This window comes from Pleurodeles waltl, chromosome 2_2 (genome assembly GCF_031143425.1).
Source record: "Pleurodeles waltl isolate 20211129_DDA chromosome 2_2, aPleWal1.hap1.20221129, whole genome shotgun sequence".
In the NCBI taxonomy this organism is placed as follows: domain Eukaryota; kingdom Metazoa; phylum Chordata; class Amphibia; order Caudata; family Salamandridae; genus Pleurodeles; species Pleurodeles waltl.
The window spans coordinates 339,147,423-339,167,827 of NC_090439.1; the positions used below are offsets into that span (position 1 = coordinate 339,147,423).

Consider the following 20,405-nt stretch of genomic DNA (forward strand, 5'->3'; position numbering starts at 1 on the left):
GATGCGGTGTGGAATCTAAGTACGCCGATCCCGAACGCAACAATACCGACGAAAATCTTCCGAAATTAGCTAATTTTCCGTTCCGAAACTCGGAGCGACAGGAACACGTCCGAACCCGATGGCGGAAAAAAAACAATCGAAGATGGAGTCGACGCCCATGCGCAATGGAGACAAAAGGAGGAGTCACTCGGTCCCGTGACTCGAAAGACTTCTTCGAAGAAAAACAACTTGTAACACTCCGGCCCAACACCAGATGGCGAGCTATTGCAGAACATGCGTATCTACAGCGACAGATGCCATCGAACTAAGTAATTATCAATACATTTTATGTTTATATGCGTAGTAAAAACATATGGAAAATGTCACTTAACCACTGTACATCTGTTTGTGGCATATAGTGCTGCAGATTCACATGTTACAAGTTGTTTTTCTTTGAAGAAGTATTTTTTCAAGTCACGGTATCGAGTGACTCCTCCTCTCGGTGAAAGTGCGCATGGGCATCAACTACTTTGTTAGATTGTTTTCCTGCAGAAGGGTATAGGAAGGAGAGATAGAGTGAAAGAATGTGTATGTACAACTACATGTATTAAGTAAATAAGATGTCCAGGCAAATATAAATATATATACATATGTACAAATGAGTACTGCAATAACTACAGGCTCCCGGTGAGGAGGGAGGGCGCATGTGAATCTGCAGCACTACATGTCACGAACAGATGTACACTGGGTAAGTGACATTTTCCGTTCGGTGGCATGTGTAGCTGCAGATACACATGCTGTGCATAGACTAAAAAGCAGTTCTCCTCCCAATAAAGCGGTGGCTAGCCTGTAGGGGTTGAAGTGGTCTGAAATAGTGTTTTTAGCACTGCTTGTCCAACACTGGCTTGTTGTTTTGATAAAACATCCACACAGTAATGCTTTGTGAATGTATGTGGTGTGGACCATGTGGCAGCTTTGCATATGTCTGCCATTGGTATGTTCCTTAAGAATGCCATAGAGGCACCCTTTTTCCTAGTCGAATGTGCTTTAGGAGTTATTAATAGTTGCCTTTTTAGCTTCAATGTAACATGTTCAATACATCTTGCAATCTATCTAGCTAATCCTCGTTTTGAAATGGGATTACCTTTATGTGATTGTTGGAAAGCAACAAAAAGCTGTTTAGTTTTTCTAAAATCTTTTGTTCTGTCGACGTAGTATATTAGAGCTCTTTTAAGGTCAAGAGTGTGTAGAGCTCTTTCAGCAGTAGAGTCTGGCTGTGGAAAGAAGACTGGCAATTCCACTGACTGATTAATGTGAAAAGGTGAAACTACTTTCAGTAGAAATTTTGGGTTTGTCCTAAGTACAACTTTTGTGTTTGTGTACTTGGAAAAACGGTTCCTCTAGAGTAAATGCCTGAATTTCACTCACTCTTCTTAATGAAGTAATTGCTATTAATAAAGCAACTTTCCTTGTGAGAAATTGAATATCACAGGAATGCATGGGTTCGAATGGTGGTCCCATTAGTCTTGTGAGTACAATATTAAGATTGCATGCAGGAACTGGTGGAGTTCTGGGTGGAATAATGCGTTTAAGTCCTTCCATAAAAGCTTTTATGATAGGAAATCTAAAGAGAGAAGTATGTTGTATGGTTTGTAGGTATGCTGAAATGGCTATTAGATGAATTTTAATATAGGAAAAAGTTAAGTTTGCTTTTTGCAAATAAAGCAAATAGAACACAATATCTTGTACTGATGCTTTAAGTGGATCTATATTTTCAGGTTGTCAGTAGTATACAAACTGTTTCCACTTATTTGCATAGCATTGTCTTGTTGTTGGTTTACATGCTTGTTTTAGAACGTCCATACATTCTAATGGAAGTTGTAAATATCCAAGTTCTAGGACTTCAGGAGCCAAATCGCTAAGTTGAGCACACTGGGATTGGGATGCCTGATTTGACCTGTGTTCTGTGTTAACAGAGCTGGTCTGTTTGGAAGTTTGTGATAGGGCACTGCTGACAGATCCAGGAGTGTTGTGTACCAGTGTTGGTGTGCCCATGTGGGAGATATGAGTATCATGGTGAGAGAGGTGTGATGCATTTTGTAGACCAGAAATGGAATTAACGGGAGAGGGGGAAAAGCGTAAGCAAATATCCCTGACCAGTTGATCCATAGAGCATTGCCCTTGGACTGAGGGTGTGGGTGTCTGGATGAGAAGTTTTGGCATTTTGCATTTACGCTTGTTGCAAAAAGGTCTATGTCTTATGTTCCCCACATTTGAAAGTAATGTTGAAGTACCTGTGGGTGCTCGTGCATTTGTTGCTGCGCCTGCTTTGTAGGTCTGCTAACTGGTGGTGTATTCCTGGGATGTATTCCGCTAGTAAGTAAATTTGATTGTGAATTGCCCATTTCCATATTGTTTGAGCTAGAAGGGACAATTGGGATGAATGTGCACCCCCTTGTTTTTTCAGATAATACATTGTTGCCATGCTGTCTGTTCTTATTAAGATTGTCTTGTGGGTGATCTCAGGTTTAAATGTTTGAGGGCCAAGAACACAGCTAACATTTCTAAATGGTTTATCTGTTAAGTTAATTATGATGAGTCCTATTCACCTTGTACGATTAGGTTGTTGAGATGAGCTTCCCAAACTGTCATTGACACATCTGTTGTGAATATGGTCAGTGGCACTGGGTCCTGAAATGGCCACCCTTTTGTTAAGTTGTTGTGATTCCACCATTGCAGAGATTTGTAGGTTTGGCAATCTAACAACACTAGATCCTGTAACTGACCTTGTGCCTGAGATTATTAGTGTGAGAGACACTGTTGCAGTGGTCTCATGTTTAGTCTTGCATGCAGTACTACTGCCATGCATGATGCCATTATTCCCAATAGTTTCATGATAAATCTTACAGTGTAAGTTTGATTGACCTGGATTTGTGATATGAGGTATTGAAAAGCCTGTATCCTCTGTGGATTTGGGTAGGCTAATGCTTTTTGAGTATTGCGAATTGCACCTAGGTAAGGTTGAACCTGTGCTGGTTGAAGATGAGATTTGTGGTAATTGATTGTGAACCCTAATGTGTGTAGGGTATCTATTATGCATTGAGTGTGTTGTCTACACTGTAGAATATTGCTGGATTTTATTAGCCAATCGTCTAGATAAGGAAAGACGTGTATGTGTTGTCTTCTCAGGTGAGCTGATGCTACAGCTAGACATTTTGTGAAAACCCTTGGAACTGTTGTTAAGCCGAAGGAAAGTACTTTGAATTGGTAGTGCTTGCCTGATATTACGAACCTTAAGTATTTGCGGTGAGCTGGATGTATGGGAATGTGGAAGTGGGCGTCCTTGAGATCTAATGCAGTTATGTAATTGTGTTTCTGTAGTAGGGGAATTACATTCTGTAGAATTACCATTTGAAAATGTTCTGACAGGATGTAAAGATTTAGAGGTCTGAGATCCAAGATGGGTCTGAGAGTACCATCCTTTTTTGGTATAAGGAAATATAGTGAATATACTCCTGTTCCTTGCTGTGAGGTTGGAACCATTTCTGTTGCCCCTTTTAGTAATAGAGATTGTACCTCTTGTTTTAGTAGAACAGTGTGTTTTGGAGAGTGTCTGTGAGAACAAGGGTGAATATTTGGTGGAGTAGAAATGAGTTCTAGGCAATAACCATTGCAGATAATTGAAAGTACCCACTGATCTGTTGTGATGCTTTGCCAGTGAGGAGTTATTGCAGTCTTCCTCCCACAGGAGACGTGTGGGATTGTGGGATGTTGAGGAAGTTATTGTTTTGTGGGTGTTGTAGCACTTTTTGAGGCATTAAACTTTCCTCCGGCTCTAATGTTTTGCCCTTGTAAAAGCCTCTAAATGACCCTCTTGAATAATATTGCTGAGTTTGTTTGGGATTGTAGTTTGAGGTTTGAAGCCTCCCCTAAACTGTTGTTTTCAAAAGGAACCCCGAAAAGGTGTGGTATATAGGGCTCCCATGGCTTTTGCAGTGTAAGAATCCTTTTGGAGTTTCTCGATAGTAGTATCTACTTCCGGTCCGAATAGATGCTGTTTATCGAAAAGCATGTTAAGCACTGCCTGCTATATTTCGGGTTTAAAACTGGAGGACCTTAGCCATGGATGTCGTCAGATTGTTACGCTAGTGTTGATACTTCTAGCTGGAGTGTCAGCTGCGTCTAGGGCAGATCTAATCTGGTTATTAGTAATACCCTGTCCCTCTTCAACAATTTGCTGCACTCTCGTTTGGTGCTCCTTGGGTAGATACTTCAAGAAGTCTTGCATTTCATCCCAGTGTGCCCTGTCATACCTTGCTAACAGGGCTTTGGAATTGGCAATATGCCATTGGGTAGCTGCTTATGTAGCTACCCTTTTACCCGCAGCATCAAACTTCCTACTTTCCTTGTCAGGGGGTTAGCAATTTTCCTGGCTGCACTGACCACAATGGAATCTGGTGGCAGTTGTTGGGTAATGTAGACTGGGTCTGTTGGTGCAGGCGTATATTCTTTTGTCAATTCTTGGGGTTAGAACCCTAGCTTTGACTGATTCTTTACATATATCGTCTGTGTGTCTAAGCATACCAAGCAGCATTGGTAAGCACTGGCAGAGTGAATGGGTAGAGGATAATGTATTGAAAAGAAAATCCTCTTCCAAGGGTTCTGCATGCATTTGAACCCCATGGTATGCAGCTGCCCTAGATATGACTTGTGTGTAAACTGTACTATCCTCTGGTGGTGAAGGTTTAGTAGGCTAAAGATCGGAATCATTGGACGGTATAGGGTCCGAGTCCTACAAGTCCCAAGGGTTCACTGTATCTTCCTGTAAGTGGGGGCGTGTGATAGTGAAGGTAGTGGTGGTGGGGTAGTAGGTGGTGGAGAAAAGGAAAGCTGTGGCGAATGTGGTGGAGAAAGATGGAGAGGTAGTGGCTTCTCCTTTCTTTTAAAATGTTTTGCTGGTGGTGGAGCAGTGTCAAAAGTCTCTTGAAATGCCAGCTTCCTTTTGGTCTCCGGAGGTGGAGAAGCAATCATTTTCCCTGTTTCTTTGTGGATATGTATTATTCTCTGTTTACTGTCCATAACCTCCAAAACTGGTTGGATATCAGATTCCTCTGTTTGATATTCTGATGTTTTTGTGTCCTTAGAGGATTGTTCACTAGTTGTCTTGGGCATATGCTTTAGATGGCTCGAAAGTCATGTCTCTTCTGTGTAGAAGGGTGTTTTCGGCTCTGAAACGGGGCTAAGCTTTTTCGGTCCAGAAGATAAGAGCCAAAGGTTCAGCTCAGAAGCCGGACGCTGTATTATCGACTCCGAAGAATGTAGGTGTCGGCCCGGTTCGGAGGTGGAGCTTCTTATCTTTTTGCTCAACTCCGGCACTGAAACAGGCATGGCCTGTTGATGGGGTGACTTGGCCTTTTTCAGCGCCGAACCCGAGGGCTGGTCGCCAACAAATTTCTTTCAGGTGGGACTATGGCTTTCCAGCAGTGATGCACCCAAGGCCTTGGTAGATGTTTTGGAAGTGGGTGTAGGGGCAGGTGTACTCACATGCTGAACCACTGTGATAGGTTGGCTGTCTTCTTCTGATTCTGGTTCGGAGTTAGAATCCTGAATCGAAACAACCATTTGTGCCTGCTCCTCCTCTAAGGTGTCGTGGACTCTGTATATTTCGATGCCATTTCGAGTCTTCTTGCTCCTCGGTCACACAGTGTCTTTTTCGACTGAAATGACCGACAAGCTTCACAATCATCTTCTCGATGTTCAGGAGAAAGGCAAAGATTACAAACCACGTGCTGGTCAGTGTAAGGGAATTTTGCGTGGCATCGGGGACAGAATCGGAATGGAGTCAGATGCCATCAGGCTATGGCGTGGTAGGCCTGAACAGGCCCAAGAAGGGCGCAGGCGCCCAAAATGGCATTTTCTTGATCCGACGGTAATATCGGATCAATTGCAGATGTAAACACAGTCGAAATAATACCGACAGTATAATAAAGCAAATATAAAGTTTCCGATTCAAGAGTCTCGGAGTAAGAGGGAACACGTCCGAACCCGACGGAGGACGGAAAATAATCTAACAAAGGAGTCAAAGCCCCTGTGCACTATCACCGAGAGGAAGAGTTACTCAATACCGTGACTCGAAAAAATACCTTTTCGAAGAAAAACAACTTGTAACATTCCGAGCCCAACACTAGATGGCAGGATGTGCACAGCATGTGTATCTGCACATGCCACCGAACATATATATATATATATATATATATATATATATATATATACGGAAAATGTCACTTACCCAGTGTACATCTGTTCGTGGCATGAGACGCTGCAGATTCACATGCTGTGCACATCCCGCCATCTAGTGTTGGGCTCGGAGTGTTACAAGTTGTTTTTCTTCGAAGAAGTCTTTTCAAGTCACGAGACCGAGGGACTCCTCCCCTTTCGGCTCCATTGCGCATGGGCGTCGACTCCATCTTAGATTGTTTTCCCCGCAGAGGGTGAGGTAGGAGTTGTGTATATAGTAATAGTGCCCATGCAATGGAGTAAGTATGTATGTACATAATGTGACTAAAAGTGATATATTTACAGATTTACAAATGTACAAGTTTAATTTTTTGTCAACTTCGAACGGCTACAGACTCCCGGGGAGGTGGGAGGGCGCATGTGAATCTGCAGCGTCTCATGCCACGAACAGATGTACACTGGGTAAGTGACATTTTCTGTTCGATGGCATGTGTAGCTGCAGATACACATGCTGTGCATAGACTAGTAAGCAGTTACCTCCCCAAAAGCGGTGGTTTAGCCTGTAGGGGTTGAAGTTGCTTGAAATAATGTTCTTAATACTGCTTGTCCTACTGTGGCTTGTTGTGTTGTTAACACATCCACGCAGTAATGCTTGGTAAATGTATGAGGCGTAGACCATGTGGCTGCCTTACATATTTCAGTCATTGGAATGTTTCCTAGAAAAGCCATTGTGGCACCTTTCTTTCTAGTGGAGTGTGCCTTTGGTGTAATAGGCAGTTCTCTTTTTGCTTTTATATAACAGGTTTGAATACATTTAACTATCCATCTGGCAATGCCTTGTTTGGATATTGGATTCCCTGTTTGAGGTTTTTGGAAAGCAACAAACAATTGTTTTGTTTTGCAAATTTGTTTGGTTCTATCAATGTAGTACATTAGTGCCCTTTTGATGTATAATGTATGTAATGCTCTCTCAGCTACAGAATCTGGTTCTGGTAAGAACACTGGGAGTTCTACTGTTTGATTTAAGTGGAAAGGTGAAATGACTTTAGGTAAGAATTTTGGATTTGTGCGTAGAACCACTTTATGTTTGTGTATTTGTATAAAGGGTTCTTGTATGGTAAATGTTTGTATTTCACTTACTCTTCTGAGAGATGTGATAGCTATTAGAAAGGCTACTTTCCATGTTAAGTACTGTATCTCACATGAGTGCATGGGTTCAAATGGTGGACCCATGAGTCGTGTTAATACGATGTTAAGGTTCCACAAAGGAACTGGTGTTGTTTTTGGTGGAATAATCCTTTTCAGACCTTCCATAAATGCTTTTATGACTGGGATTCTGAATAATGAAGTTGAGTGCGTAATTTGCAGATAAGCTGAAATTGCAGTCAGATGTATTTTAATGGATGAAAAAGCTAATTTGGACTTTTGTAAGTGTAGTAGGTAGCTTACGATGTTTTTTGCAGATGCGTGTAATGGTTGAATTTGATTATTATGGCAGTAATAAACAAATCTTTTCCACTTATTTGCGTAGCAATGTCTTGTGGTTGGTTTTCTAGCTTGTTTTATGACCTCCATACATTCTTGTGTAAGGTCTAGGTGTCCGAATTCTAAGATTTCAGGAGCCAAATTGCTAGATTGAGCGATGCTGGATTCGGGTGTCTGATCTGTTGTTTGTGTTGAGTTAACAGATCTGGTCTGTTTGGCAGTTTGATATGAGGCACTACTGACAGGTCTAGTAGTGTCGTGTACCAAGGTTGTCGTGCCCAAGTTGGTGCTATTAGTATGAGTTTGAGTTTGTTTTGACTCAATTTGTTTACTAGATACGGAAGGAGTGGGAGAGGGGGAAAAGCGTAAGCAAATATCCCTGACCAACTCATCCATAACGCATTGCCTTAAGATTGAGCTTGTGGGTACCTGGATGCGAAGTTTTGGCATTTTGCGTTGTCTTTTGTTGCAAATAGGTCTATTTGCGGTGTTCCCCATCTTTGGAAGTAAGATTTTAGTATTTGGGAATGAATTTCCCATTTGTGGATCTGTTGGTGATCCTGAGAGAGATTGTCGGCTAACTGATTTTGAATCCCTGGTATGAACTGCGCTATTATGCGAATGTGGTTGTGAATCGCCCAATGCCATATCTTTTGATATAAGAGACACAATTGTGTTGAGTGTGTCCCTCCTTGTTTGTTCAGATAATACATTGTTGTCATGTTGTCTGTTTTGACAAGAATGTGTTTGTGGGATATTAGTGGTTGAAATGCTTTCAACACTAGAAATACTGCTAGTAGTTCTAAGTGATTTATATGAAGCTGTCTCTGCTGAGTGTCCCATTGTCCTTGAATGCTGTGTTGGTTGAGGTGTGCTCCCCACCCTACCATGGAAGCATCCGTTGTGATCACATATTGAGGCACTGGGTCTTGGAAAGGCCGCCCTTTGTTTAAATTTATAGTATTCCACCAATGAAGCGAGGTATATGTTTGGCGGTCTATCAACACTAGATCTTGAAGTTGACCCTGTGGTTGTGACCATTGTGACGCTAGGCACTGGTGTAAGGGCCGCATGTGTAATCTTGCGTTTGGGACAATGGCTATGCATGAGAACATCATGCCTAGTAACTTCATTACTAATTTTACCTGGAACCTTTGGTTTGGATGCATGGCCTGTATTACGTTTTGGAATGCTTGTACCCTTTGTGGGCTTGGAGTGGCAATCCCTTTTTTTGTGTTGATTGTTGCTCCTAAGTACTGTTGTATTTGACACGGCTGTAGGTGTGATTTGTTGTAGTTGAGTGAGAACCCTAACTTGTGAAGGGTTTCTATAACGTATTTTGTGTGTTGTGAACACCGTTCTTGCGTATTGGTTTTGATTAACCAATCGTCTAGGTACGGGAACACATGTATTTGCTGTCTTCTGATATGGGCTGCCAATACGGCAAGGCATTTTGTAAAAACTCTTGGCGCTGTTGTTATTCCGAATGACAACACTGTGAACTGGTAATGTACTCCTTGGATTACAAATCTTAAGTATTTTCTGTGGGAAGGATGTATGGGTATATGGAAATACGCATCCTTGAGGTCTAATGTTGTCATGTAGTCTTGTTGTTTGAGCAATGGGATCACGTCTTGCAGTGTCACCATGTGAAAGTGATCTGATTTGATGTAAATGTTTAAGGTTCTGAGATCTAAAATGGGTCTTAGAGTTTTGTCTTTTTTGGTTATGAGAAAGTACAGGGAGCAAACACCCGTTCCTTTCTGATGAATTGGTACTAGTTCAATTGCATCTTTTTGCAACAACGCTTGGACCTCCAGTTGTAATAGATCCATGTGTTGTTTGGACATGTTGTGTGTTTTCGGTGGGACATTTGGAGGGAATTGTAGGAATTCTATGCAATAACCATGTTGGATAATGGCTAGGACCCACGTGTCTGTTGTTATTTCCTCCCAGTTTTGGTAAAAATGTGTGAGTCTCCCTCCCACTGGTGTTATGTGTTGGGGATTTGTGACAATGAAGCCACTGTTTATTTTGCGGTGTCTTGGGACTTTGGAACTTTCCTCTAGTTTTAGGGAACTGTCCTCCTCTGTATTGTCCCTGAAAACTTCCCCTCTGATACTGGCTCTGGTATGTGGGCCTTGTTTGTGAGGTTGAGGGTTCTGTGCTCTGTCCTCGAAACCCCCCTTTAAACTGTGTTTTTCGAAATGTGCCTCTGCTCTGTGGGGAGTAGAGTGCGCCCATGGCCTTGGCTGTATCTGTGTCCCTTTTAAGTTTCTCGATAGCAGTGTCCACTTCCGGCCCAAACAACTGCTGTCCGTTAAAGGGCATATTCAGCACCGCCTGTTGAATTTCTGGATTGAATCCTGAGGTGCGTAGCCATGCGTGTCTCCGTATGGTGACCGCTGTATTTACTGTTCTTGCAGCTGTGTCTGCTGCATCCATTGCCGACCGTATCAGGTTATTAGAGATACTCTGGCCTTCTTCCACCACTTGTTGTGCACGCTTCTGGAACTCTTTAGGTAAATGCTCTATGAAGTTTTGCGTTTCATCCCAATGAGCTCTATCTTATCTTGATAGCAAGGCCTGTGAATTGGCAATGCGCCATTGGTTCGCTGCTTGTGCTGCAACCCGTTTCCCCGCTGCGTCGAACTTGCTACTTTCCTTGTCTGGTGGTGGTGCATCTCCCGATGTGTGTGAGTTTGCCCTTTTGCGAGCTGCACCTACTACCACTGAGTCCGGTGTTAATTGCTGCGTGATGTACACAGGGTCTGTTGGTGGTGTTTTGTACTTTTTTTCCACCCTTGGAGTAATGGCCCTGCCTTTCACAGGCTCTTGAAATACTTGTTTGGAGTGTTTCAACATTCCCGGCAACATAGGGAGACTTTGGTACTGACTATGTGTGGACGACAGAGTATTAAACAAAAAGTCATCTTCAATCGGTTCTGCATGCAGGGTGACATTGCGAAATGCGGCTGCTCTGGACACCAGCTGTGTGTAAGCAGTACTGTCCTCAGGTGGTGATGGCCTCGCTGGGTAGCAGTCAGGACTGTTATCTGATACAGGCGCATCATAAAGATCCCGTGCGTCAGGATTATCTTGGCTCATCCCTGTACGCGTTGGGGACTGCATCATTGGTGGAGTGGCCATTGGTGATGGCTGTGGTGAGCGATGTGGTGATGGTGGCGGAGTTACTTGTCTTGCCACCTTTGCTTGTGGCTGCTTGTCTTTCTCTTGGAAAGCAAGTTTCCTTTTCATTCGGATTGGAGGGAGAGTTCTTATTTTCCCTGTCTCTTTTTGAATGTGGAGCCTTCTTTGTGTGTAATTTGGCTCACCAGCTTCTAGTTCCTGCCCAAATTTGTGTCCTAGCAATTGTGAGGACAGTCCTTGCTCCTCAGTGTAGGAACTTGGTTTCGGCTCCGAAGCCGGATGTTTCGGTATCCAAACTTTTTCAATTGTCTTTTTCGGCTCCGAAGACACTTTTTTGGCTTTTGGTGTTCCGATCTCTCGGTGCCGATCTTTTTCGGTGCTGGTTTCTCGATGTCGAGATTGCTCTGACCCAGTGTCTCGGTGTCGAGCCTGTTCTGTGCCGGTATCTCGACCGGAGTCGGATGACTTCGACACCTGTGTACCCTTTTTCGGTGCCGATGGTCGGTCACCTACTTTTCGGGTTAAGCCATGGCATGCTGGCAGTGGCGTTCCCTGCGCTTTAATGTATTTTCCGTGAGTTTTGGCCATGGGTGTTTTACTCACGGTTTTCAGCGCCTGTTCAGTTTCGGCCTCGTCCGAGTCCGAATCCGCGATGGAGAAGGTTTCTTCTTCCTCCACGTCTTGGTGTCCTGTCGGTGACAACGCCATTTGAAGTCTTCTTGCTCTCCGGTCTCTTTGCGTTTTCCTCGACCGAAACGCTCGACAGGCCTCGCAGGTATCCTCTTTGTGTTCGAGAGACAAACACAAATTACAGACCAGATGATGATCTGTGTAAGGATACTTGATGTGGCATTCGGGGCAGAAGCGGAATGGGGTCCGTTCCATTAGCCTTGAAGACGCACGTGGTCGGGCCACCCAGGCCCGCCGGGGAATCGAAACCCCGAAGGGCCACCGGAGCTCTTCTAAATTCGGTGTCGATCTGCGTTAACTAACCCGATACCGAACGCAAACAATACCGTCGAATGTTCCGAGATTTAACTAACTTTCCGAACCGAAACACGGAGCGAAGAGGAACACATCCGAACCCGATGGCGGAAAGAAAACAATCTAAGATGGAGTCAACGCCCATGCGCAATGGAGCCGAAAGGGGAGGAGTCCCTCGGTCTCGTGACTCGAAAAGACTTCTTCGAAGAAAAACAACTTGTAACACTCCGAGCCCAACACTAGATGGCGGGATGTGCACAGCATGTGTATCTGCAGCTACACATGCCATTGAACATGTTAGGAGGTGAAATGTTCAGTACCAACACTTTAAACTCTAAAACCACAGAAATTCACCAGTTATTGTTACTGTTACTCAAGGAACTTTAACTTGTGCCCTATGGTAACTATAATCCGCGCACCCATAATCCACAGTTTTCGCGTCAATAATTTAATTGCAAATGTTGCAATGATATTATCAATGATGTCATAGAAGATGTGATGAGTGGCTTAATAACCCCAGGGGACCCCATCTCACAGGGCCAATTTTTTATAATAAGGGGGAGGGAGGAACATGGCCCCCCTTCTCAAACCTTAATAGGTCCCAGGTACCCCATCTCCCAGAGCGGGATTATTCAATAAAGGGGAGGGGGACGCACATTTTAATAACAAACGCAAGCAGCATGAAAAAGAGGCATTACCATATACTTCACCATATCAGTCAGACCCACAAACAGTACAGTGATAGCAGAGCTTTGAAGTGTGCATCCTTGAAAATCAGACTCCAAAAACTTTAGCTTGAATGTCAAACTCAGAATGGGAATACAATACATCAAAACATATTGTTCTACTGAGTGGACTTTGCTTCAGATGCACAAGTCATTTTCCTATGACTGTCCAGGGGCACAGCTAGAAGTACGGTTAGGTCCAGCTCCACTAATTAAGCAACACAGGTAAAGAAATTCCAATTTAATATTAAGACACCACCTGTGAACGCTATGTTTGCTCTGCTTTCCCTGATAAAATGGCCAGAGGGCAGTCTTTCCCAGCCAACAAGGTCTTAATAAAACTTTTGATAAGTGCCTTCATTCAGCTTTCAAGCATTTTTTCTGTTCTATTCATTGACACATGTTTTACAAACTTGATCTGCACCATCTGGGAAAAACCCTCAAACAATATCTTAAATGCCAGAGCTGCCCTACCTAATTCTATTTTATGATTAACAATTATGAAACGCAATTAACTTACCTGTGGCTTTTGTGTAGCTCAATTACTTTGTCCTCAAGTTCTTTAGTCTGGTTTGGTGCAAAATGGAATTCACTCACGTAATCACTACCATATTCATCTGTCTCATAGTCTCCCAGTTCTGACTGAACTGAGTAAGCTCCCAAGAGAGCTACTGTCACAAAGGAGCAGGGAAGGCGCCCACTGACTATGTCATCTCGAAGTTGCAGGCAGAGATAGTACCTATGAGAGAGAAATAGAATAAATGTTAAATCCTAAATAGCATACACTGAGAATTGAGAACAGCGGCATAAACACAACACATTAAATGCTAGGACTCATCTATCTAATGACAAGCCCTGGTTGAAGGTGTTTGAAACCAAAATTATGCTTTTTGCTGCTTTACATATTGCATCTTCACTCATTTTACATTATTTTATGCCATAAGGCATTGAAAATGTTAACCATAGTTTCATAGTTCCTTTTAATACGTTTACCAAAAATTCCAAAAACATGGAACAATTTAAATCCTTTGATAAAGTGTAAAGGTATTATTTCCATCAGAAGGCACCAACTGAAGCCTTATATTTCAACAATTATTATTATCAATTATTTTTTTCTCCAGTAACATTTAGGAATTCTACAACAGGTGGACTACTACCTTAACTACTATGCCACCACTTTTGGAGCAAGCCACCGCCCTCTTTGATGGCTATATTTTCTCTTTAAGTTTCCTACTTTGAAGACTAGGACACAGGGCCTGAGTACAAGTCGAGCAATTATTTATCGCCCCTGATAAATAATGATATAATGATACCACCAAGTACATTATTTATCTGGTGCAATAAATAACACTCATTATGAGTGCATGCAGAATAACAAGCAGAAATGCACACAAATCTGCACGATATGGCAAATATGGTATGTTTTCCCATGTTAACTTATGGCAGGTTTGACCCTGAATGTTGGGTTATTTAATGCATCCAATAATTAATGGATGTGTTAAATAAAACCAAACTCGTAATTCCGTCCTGTATGTAAACCGAAGTTCATGCATGGGACGAAATTAACCGCCCAACTTGAGCCTTAGTGGTAATACATAACACTGACATTGGCAGTCTACCAAAAACCTGCAAAGCAGAAAATCTTGTAATTACTAAGGGCCGTATGTACTAAAGCATTTTCCCATAGACACAAAATGGGTAAAATCCTTTGGTACCTCTGGCCCTAAGTCCTGAAGAATGTCAGAAAACAGAAGTGTTCAGGAGAAACTTGTTGGTAATTCTAAAATCTCTGGTTTGCAGCTTTTATCTCAGCATAATGTACCCTCAAGGATAATTAATTTATGTTTTAATTATTCACACGTGCACACATTAATACTATGTTTTTCCCCAACCCCACTTATTAGATTTTTAGTTGAGGTATTTTCTAGGACAAACATAGGGGGTCATTCCGACCCTGGCGGTCCATGACCGCCAGGGCGGAGGGCAGCGGAAGCACCGCCAACAGGCTGGCGGTGCTTCCTGGGCGATTCTGCCCGCGGCGGTAAAGCCGCGGTCAGAAAAGGGGAGCCGGCAGTTTCCCGCCGTTTTCCCGCCGGTTTCCCGCCGGTTTCCCGCTGGCCCAGGGAATCCGCCATGGGGATTCCGACCCCCTTCCCGCCATCCTGTTCCTGGCGGTAATTACCGCCAGGAACAGGATGGCGGGAACGGGTGTCGTGGGGCCCCTGGGGGCCCCTGCACTGCCCATGCCGCTGGCATGGGCAGTGCAGGGGCCCCCTGACAGGGCCATATAAAGATTTTCAGTGTCTGCTTTGCAGACACTGAAAATCGCGACGGGTGCCACTGCACCCGTCGCACCCCTTCAACTCCGCCAACTCCATTCGGAGCCGGCTTCATTGTTGAAGGGGCTTTCCCGCTGGGCCGGCCGGCGGTCTTCTAGCGGTCGCCCGCCGGCCCAGCGGGAAAGCCACGCGGAGCGGTCTTTCGGCGGGAACCGCTTGGCGGGCGGCGACCGCCGACCGCCGCGGTCAGAATGACCGCCATAGTCTTGTGGTAGACAAGACCTGACCATTAGGAATTAAAAGATGTCCAGGAGACTGAAGTTTAAGTCAGTTAACACATAGGAATGACAACCCAACCTAAGTTAACATCTGAAAATGCAAAAACTGCCACTTACTCAGGGGACTATTGTGAAATCTATTCATATTTGTGGATAAAGCAAACCTGAGGAAAAAGTGGATACATGGTAGGGCCCTACAACTACAAAGAATTTAAGAGGCATCAGGACATAGGCTTGCCAATAAAAGGTATGGATGAATGTGGACATGTTTTGCTTGTGCTTCCAGGTCACAGGAAGAAAGGAATATTTTGGAGCATGTAAATAGTACCACTTGATTTCACAAACCTGTGGCTGGAGATCTATGCATTTCCTATATTTTCTTGTATGGAGACCTTCGTCCTGCTGGCAAACAATCTCCGCACACATAAGTATAGAATTTATTTGTAAATGTGGAGGTGACAAGAGGGAATGGTGAAAAAATGACCCATAATTACTACAAAACTGGTGGGAGGCACATAGGAATAAGACAGCTGCCATTCATAAAGTAGACATTAAAGTCTACTATAATAGCACAATTGCCTAAACAAGCTTATATGTGCTCTAGTCCAGCATTGGAGTAAGTCAAGGGAAGCCCATTAACAATAAAGCGAATAAAATATTCTAGAAATCACTCTAATAACTAAAGCTAAATCTAAATATCGGCGCACAATTTTGTGCTGCACTGGTAAAAGCACCCTGTACTGAACATTACCATCCGTGAACTATTTTAGAATATTTTGTTCTATTTTGATCGTCATGCATACAAAATGGTATTGGTGAATTGGAAGTGGTTAAAGGTGGGCCACAAAAATCTAGGCAATAAGATGCCATGATAGCTAGCTCATCGGGTTTCCATGAAGTTCTCTAAGATCAGGGTGAATGAGGTCTCAAAGATACATCATTGGTGGAACTAAGCTTTTTAAGCTTTCTGGTAAAAAATTTATGAAGGACTGTTATCAGATTATTTTCATCATATTTGTGGCCATAAAAATATCTCATTATTTTTTAAATATATTGAAAAGACTTTAGCACGGCCTTTTCTATTTTTCTTGCTATTACAGTAAAATATTAGCCCAGGTCCAGGCAACTGAGATAAAATATGCACCATGGACTTCTCTCTTTTTTATGTTTACTGTTCTAATGAGTTATGCACTTATTTTAGACAGACTCAATACTGTATTTTTCCTCGTTTTATGCTACCAGCTTAACCTACTCTTTCCCCAATAGCTTTCTTTACCTATTATACTACACATAACCAGACTGAATTGCCACTTGGCACTGTGTTATTATTTATGGCCACTAATCGTAGGTATTTGCGTAACATGTTGGTACTGGCAATACTAAAGTAGTAAATATTAATATGCCAAGTTAGGCAATGATCTAAATTCAATACTGTACTCTGGGAAGTATACTTGAATTTGAGGTTCTCTAATTAATATGCTTGTTGGGATAAACAATCCTAACTATTAAAGTGGTGGTTGTGTAATGCTCGGCACTTGGCAAAAAAGAGTTTGTGTTGCTGGTAAACTATGTATGCCTAAACTCTCCCTTATGACCAAAGTATGGGCACTTGCTTCCAGTCTGTACCTGACCAGGAAAGAAACAAATGACTTATTTGTAACAAGTGTAACAGCTTAGCATGCCACCAAACGACAAATACACACCCAGTCCTTTTGGGAGCCTAGAATACATCCCACTGGGAAACGGTTTATCCTATCATTCTCCTGAGAGAAGTCCCATTTTACAAAATAATTTGAGCTGCTTAAAACTGTCCATATATATATATAATATATATATATATGTATATATATATATAATATATATATATGAAGTGTTCTTCCACTGGCTTGAATTTAAGACAAGATGAGCACCCAGTATTTTTTAGAATATTCAGCACTGCTTCAACATCTCATTGTCATCCGTTATTGGTAGAGTAGAAAATATCCACCCTATGCACAGCATGAAAATCTTCAACAGATTTACACTGTAAAAGAAATAAGGGCCTGATTCAGAGATAAACGAACAGGTACTCCTTCACATATGGGTGCAGTACTATGTCCACTAAACCAGTAATCCGCTGGGCCTATTTAGAGTCAGGCAGACTGTCATCTTTCCTATGCCAGTATCACCACTGATACCGCTAACAGAAAGCTTACTTCAGAAGCCCTATGGAGTAAAGTGCCTTGAGAGTAAGGACATCAGACTGCGCCCACTTTTTAGAGAAGACCCTGATGTTTTTTTTTTGATCCATCAATGCAATGAAAAGCCTGGCAATATTGTAATGATACCTCAGAGAGCATGTCATTTCCAAGTAGAAGTTTTATTTAGCAGATGATACAAGTACGAGGGTCATAACGGCACACATATTTCACCTCCTTCCAACTGTCTGTCCCCGGCCACTCCTCCTGGAATTCCACCTGTGTTCCCCATTGTTACCTACATAATATTCCATCGTCAAGGTAACACTCTAAGTAACACATTTAACACATCTTCCCCTTTATGCACAACAAATAAATTACATTATATAGCAAAAACAAAAATATGAGAACCTAGTTAATAAAATCTACAGTCATAACAAAAATGTACACTACTTGCGGAACAATACATAAAATATATATATCTTCTAAAAGAATTAGGTAAAACAGGATATTGATAGGATTTTGTTCTAACCATTACTCCGGAAATAATCTTCCAACCACTTAGGTGGTTTCTTAGGTATTTTGTTATCACACAAAACCATATCCTTTGCAGCATCCATTGCATCTTCTTTATCACCACTCCCTTGAGTATCCTGATTGTCATTAATGATCTCTTCTACATCTCCTCTAGAGTCAGCTCCAACATCCCTCCCTGATATTATGCACAGAAACACCCCACTAGGAGTAGGAGTGTTATCATCAGATCTAGATTCATGCACACTGTCATCAATACTTGGACTGCTAACATCTTCAAGAGGATCCATAATGTTAACATGAAAATTGTCATGCATATCTTTCCACAATTCTAAAGGCCCGAGAGCAATACTGTTTAGATTACAAACTTTACCATTTCTTAACCTGACAGAGTTTCTGAACTTCCGTTTCATCTTCTGGTTCATAAAACTTACTTTCTCCCTTCGCCACATGTCCGGGTTTCCTTACACGGACCCTCTCACCAACTTTAGCATTTACATATTTAGTACTTTTCTTTGAGTCAAAGTATAATTTGCTTTTTTCTAGATTTAATTTAATCTTGTCCCTCGCATCATGTATAGACCAATCTTCAATCCCAACACGAAAAAGCCATCCGGGACTATATTTTGTCCTCGGGTTCCTCACTCTCATCCTTACAAATAGAGAAACTCTAGTCATTTTGTTAACTCTATATGCCCACACAGATTTACCTACTTGTGTAATCCAATCAATGTTGCTTGCAATAGCTAATTGAATAGCCCCTTTGTAACACAGTTGAACCTCTCAACCATACCACTCTCACTCGGATTATATAATGAATGGTTTTATGTAGTACACCTATTCTATCAAAGTACATTTTAGCTTTCTTAAATAAACACTGTACACCATTATCACTTAATATAGTGGTTAGAATACCTTCTGAAATAAATGTTTGATCCAGAAACTCCAATACAGACTCGGTGTCAGCTTGATCCACAACTTTAAACACAGGCCACCTTGAGAATAAAACTATAAGAACTAACACATATTTTTGAGGAAAACCAATGGGACCCATAATATCAATGGCCACTTATTCCCAAGGATTCTGAGGTTTGGATCCAATACACACTGGGGGTCTGAGAGTATGAAGTGATTTATCAGCTCGCACACATTCTATACAAGATCTGACACACCTTTCCACTTGAATGTCAATGCCAGCACACCAAAATAATGTTTTCACAGCAAACATGGTCCTGGTGATTCCAAAATGTCCCTCATGAGCAAGATTGATAACCATACTGCGCAGCCCAATTAGTGAAATTACCCTTGCTCCTCTCAGAAGCAAACCATTGTCTTCAAAAAGTTCAGATCGGACTTCTCATTAGAGTTTAATGTCTTCCTCTAACTCATTCTTATTTGGCCAGCCATTAATAACATAATTTAAAACCTAATGCAACGTAGTATCCTTTCTATATTCAACATTCAACTCATCCATTTTTACAGCAGGTGTACCACTATCATGTACAAGAGATACCTGAAACCCATTCCATACTTCATCCTCACACTCTTCCAATACTGTGGGCAGTCTCGAAATAAAGTCAGCAATTACATTTTCCTCGCCAGGTACATATGTAATGCAATAATCAAAATCTTGCATTGGCATAGATAATCTTGCAATTCTGGCGGACTCTTAGAGAGTCCCTTCAGTTGTCAACATTTTTACTAGCGGTTTATGATCACACCGCAAAGTAGATGGTTTAGCCCATAAAAATGCTCCAGAGTGCTTCAATGCCCATGCACATGCTAAAGTCTCCCGTTCAATGGTAGGGAATTTTTCCTCCAAAGGGGATAAAGATCTGGACGCATAAGCAATGATATACTCATTCCGGTTCATATCAGCCTGGGTGAGTACAGCACCTAAACCCTTACTGCTGGCATCTGTGGTAACAATGTTTTTGGCAGATGGATCAAAACTTCTTAAGAAAGAGATATTTGTAATAGCAAGTTTAATATCACAGAAATCTTTTTTGCATTGTAACAACCATTCAAATTTGTTCTTATTCTTTAACAATTGACGAATGTGGAATGTTTTCTCAGAGAAATTAGGAATTAATTTTAGCACCATATTCTGCTAAACCCATAACAGAACGAACATCATCTTTATTAGTAGGTGTTGAAGCCTCCAATACGGCTCTGATAAAGGAGGATTTGGGCTTAATTCCATCCTCATTAATTACGTATCCAAGGTAATTTACTTCCTTTTCAGCAAACATGCATTTAGAAAGTTCGACAGTCAGAACTCTAGATTCTAAAATTCAATGTACATTACATAGTATATCATCATGGTCACTCTTGGTCCTACTAAGTACTAAAATATCATCCTGAAAACAATTCATGCCATCAAGCTTTGAAAACAATATAAACAACAACCGTTGAAAAACAGCTGCCACCGATGCTAATCCAAACGGCATATGTTTGAACCGAAAACAACCGTCATGGGTAATGAAAGCAGTACATTTCTTAGATTATTCAGACAAGGAAATCTGGTGGTATGCAGAAGACAGATCAATTGTGGAAAACCATTTAGCACCATTAAGG

At 41.9% G+C, this 20,405-nt stretch overlaps 1 protein-coding gene across 33 annotated transcripts in view; it reads right to left on the minus strand.

Moving 5' to 3' along the window:
- EPB41L3 (erythrocyte membrane protein band 4.1 like 3) overlaps nucleotides 1-20,405 on the minus strand; it is an 826,134-nt gene that overhangs the window by 328,475 nt on the left and 477,254 nt on the right. For all 33 annotated transcript variants that reach the window (XM_069219822.1, XM_069219821.1, XM_069219820.1 and 30 more), the window contains exon 7: nucleotides 13,081-13,299. In XM_069219822.1, the coding sequence (XP_069075923.1) occupies nucleotides 13,081-13,299 (219 nt within the window). The remainder of the gene's footprint in view (nucleotides 1-13,080; nucleotides 13,300-20,405) is intronic.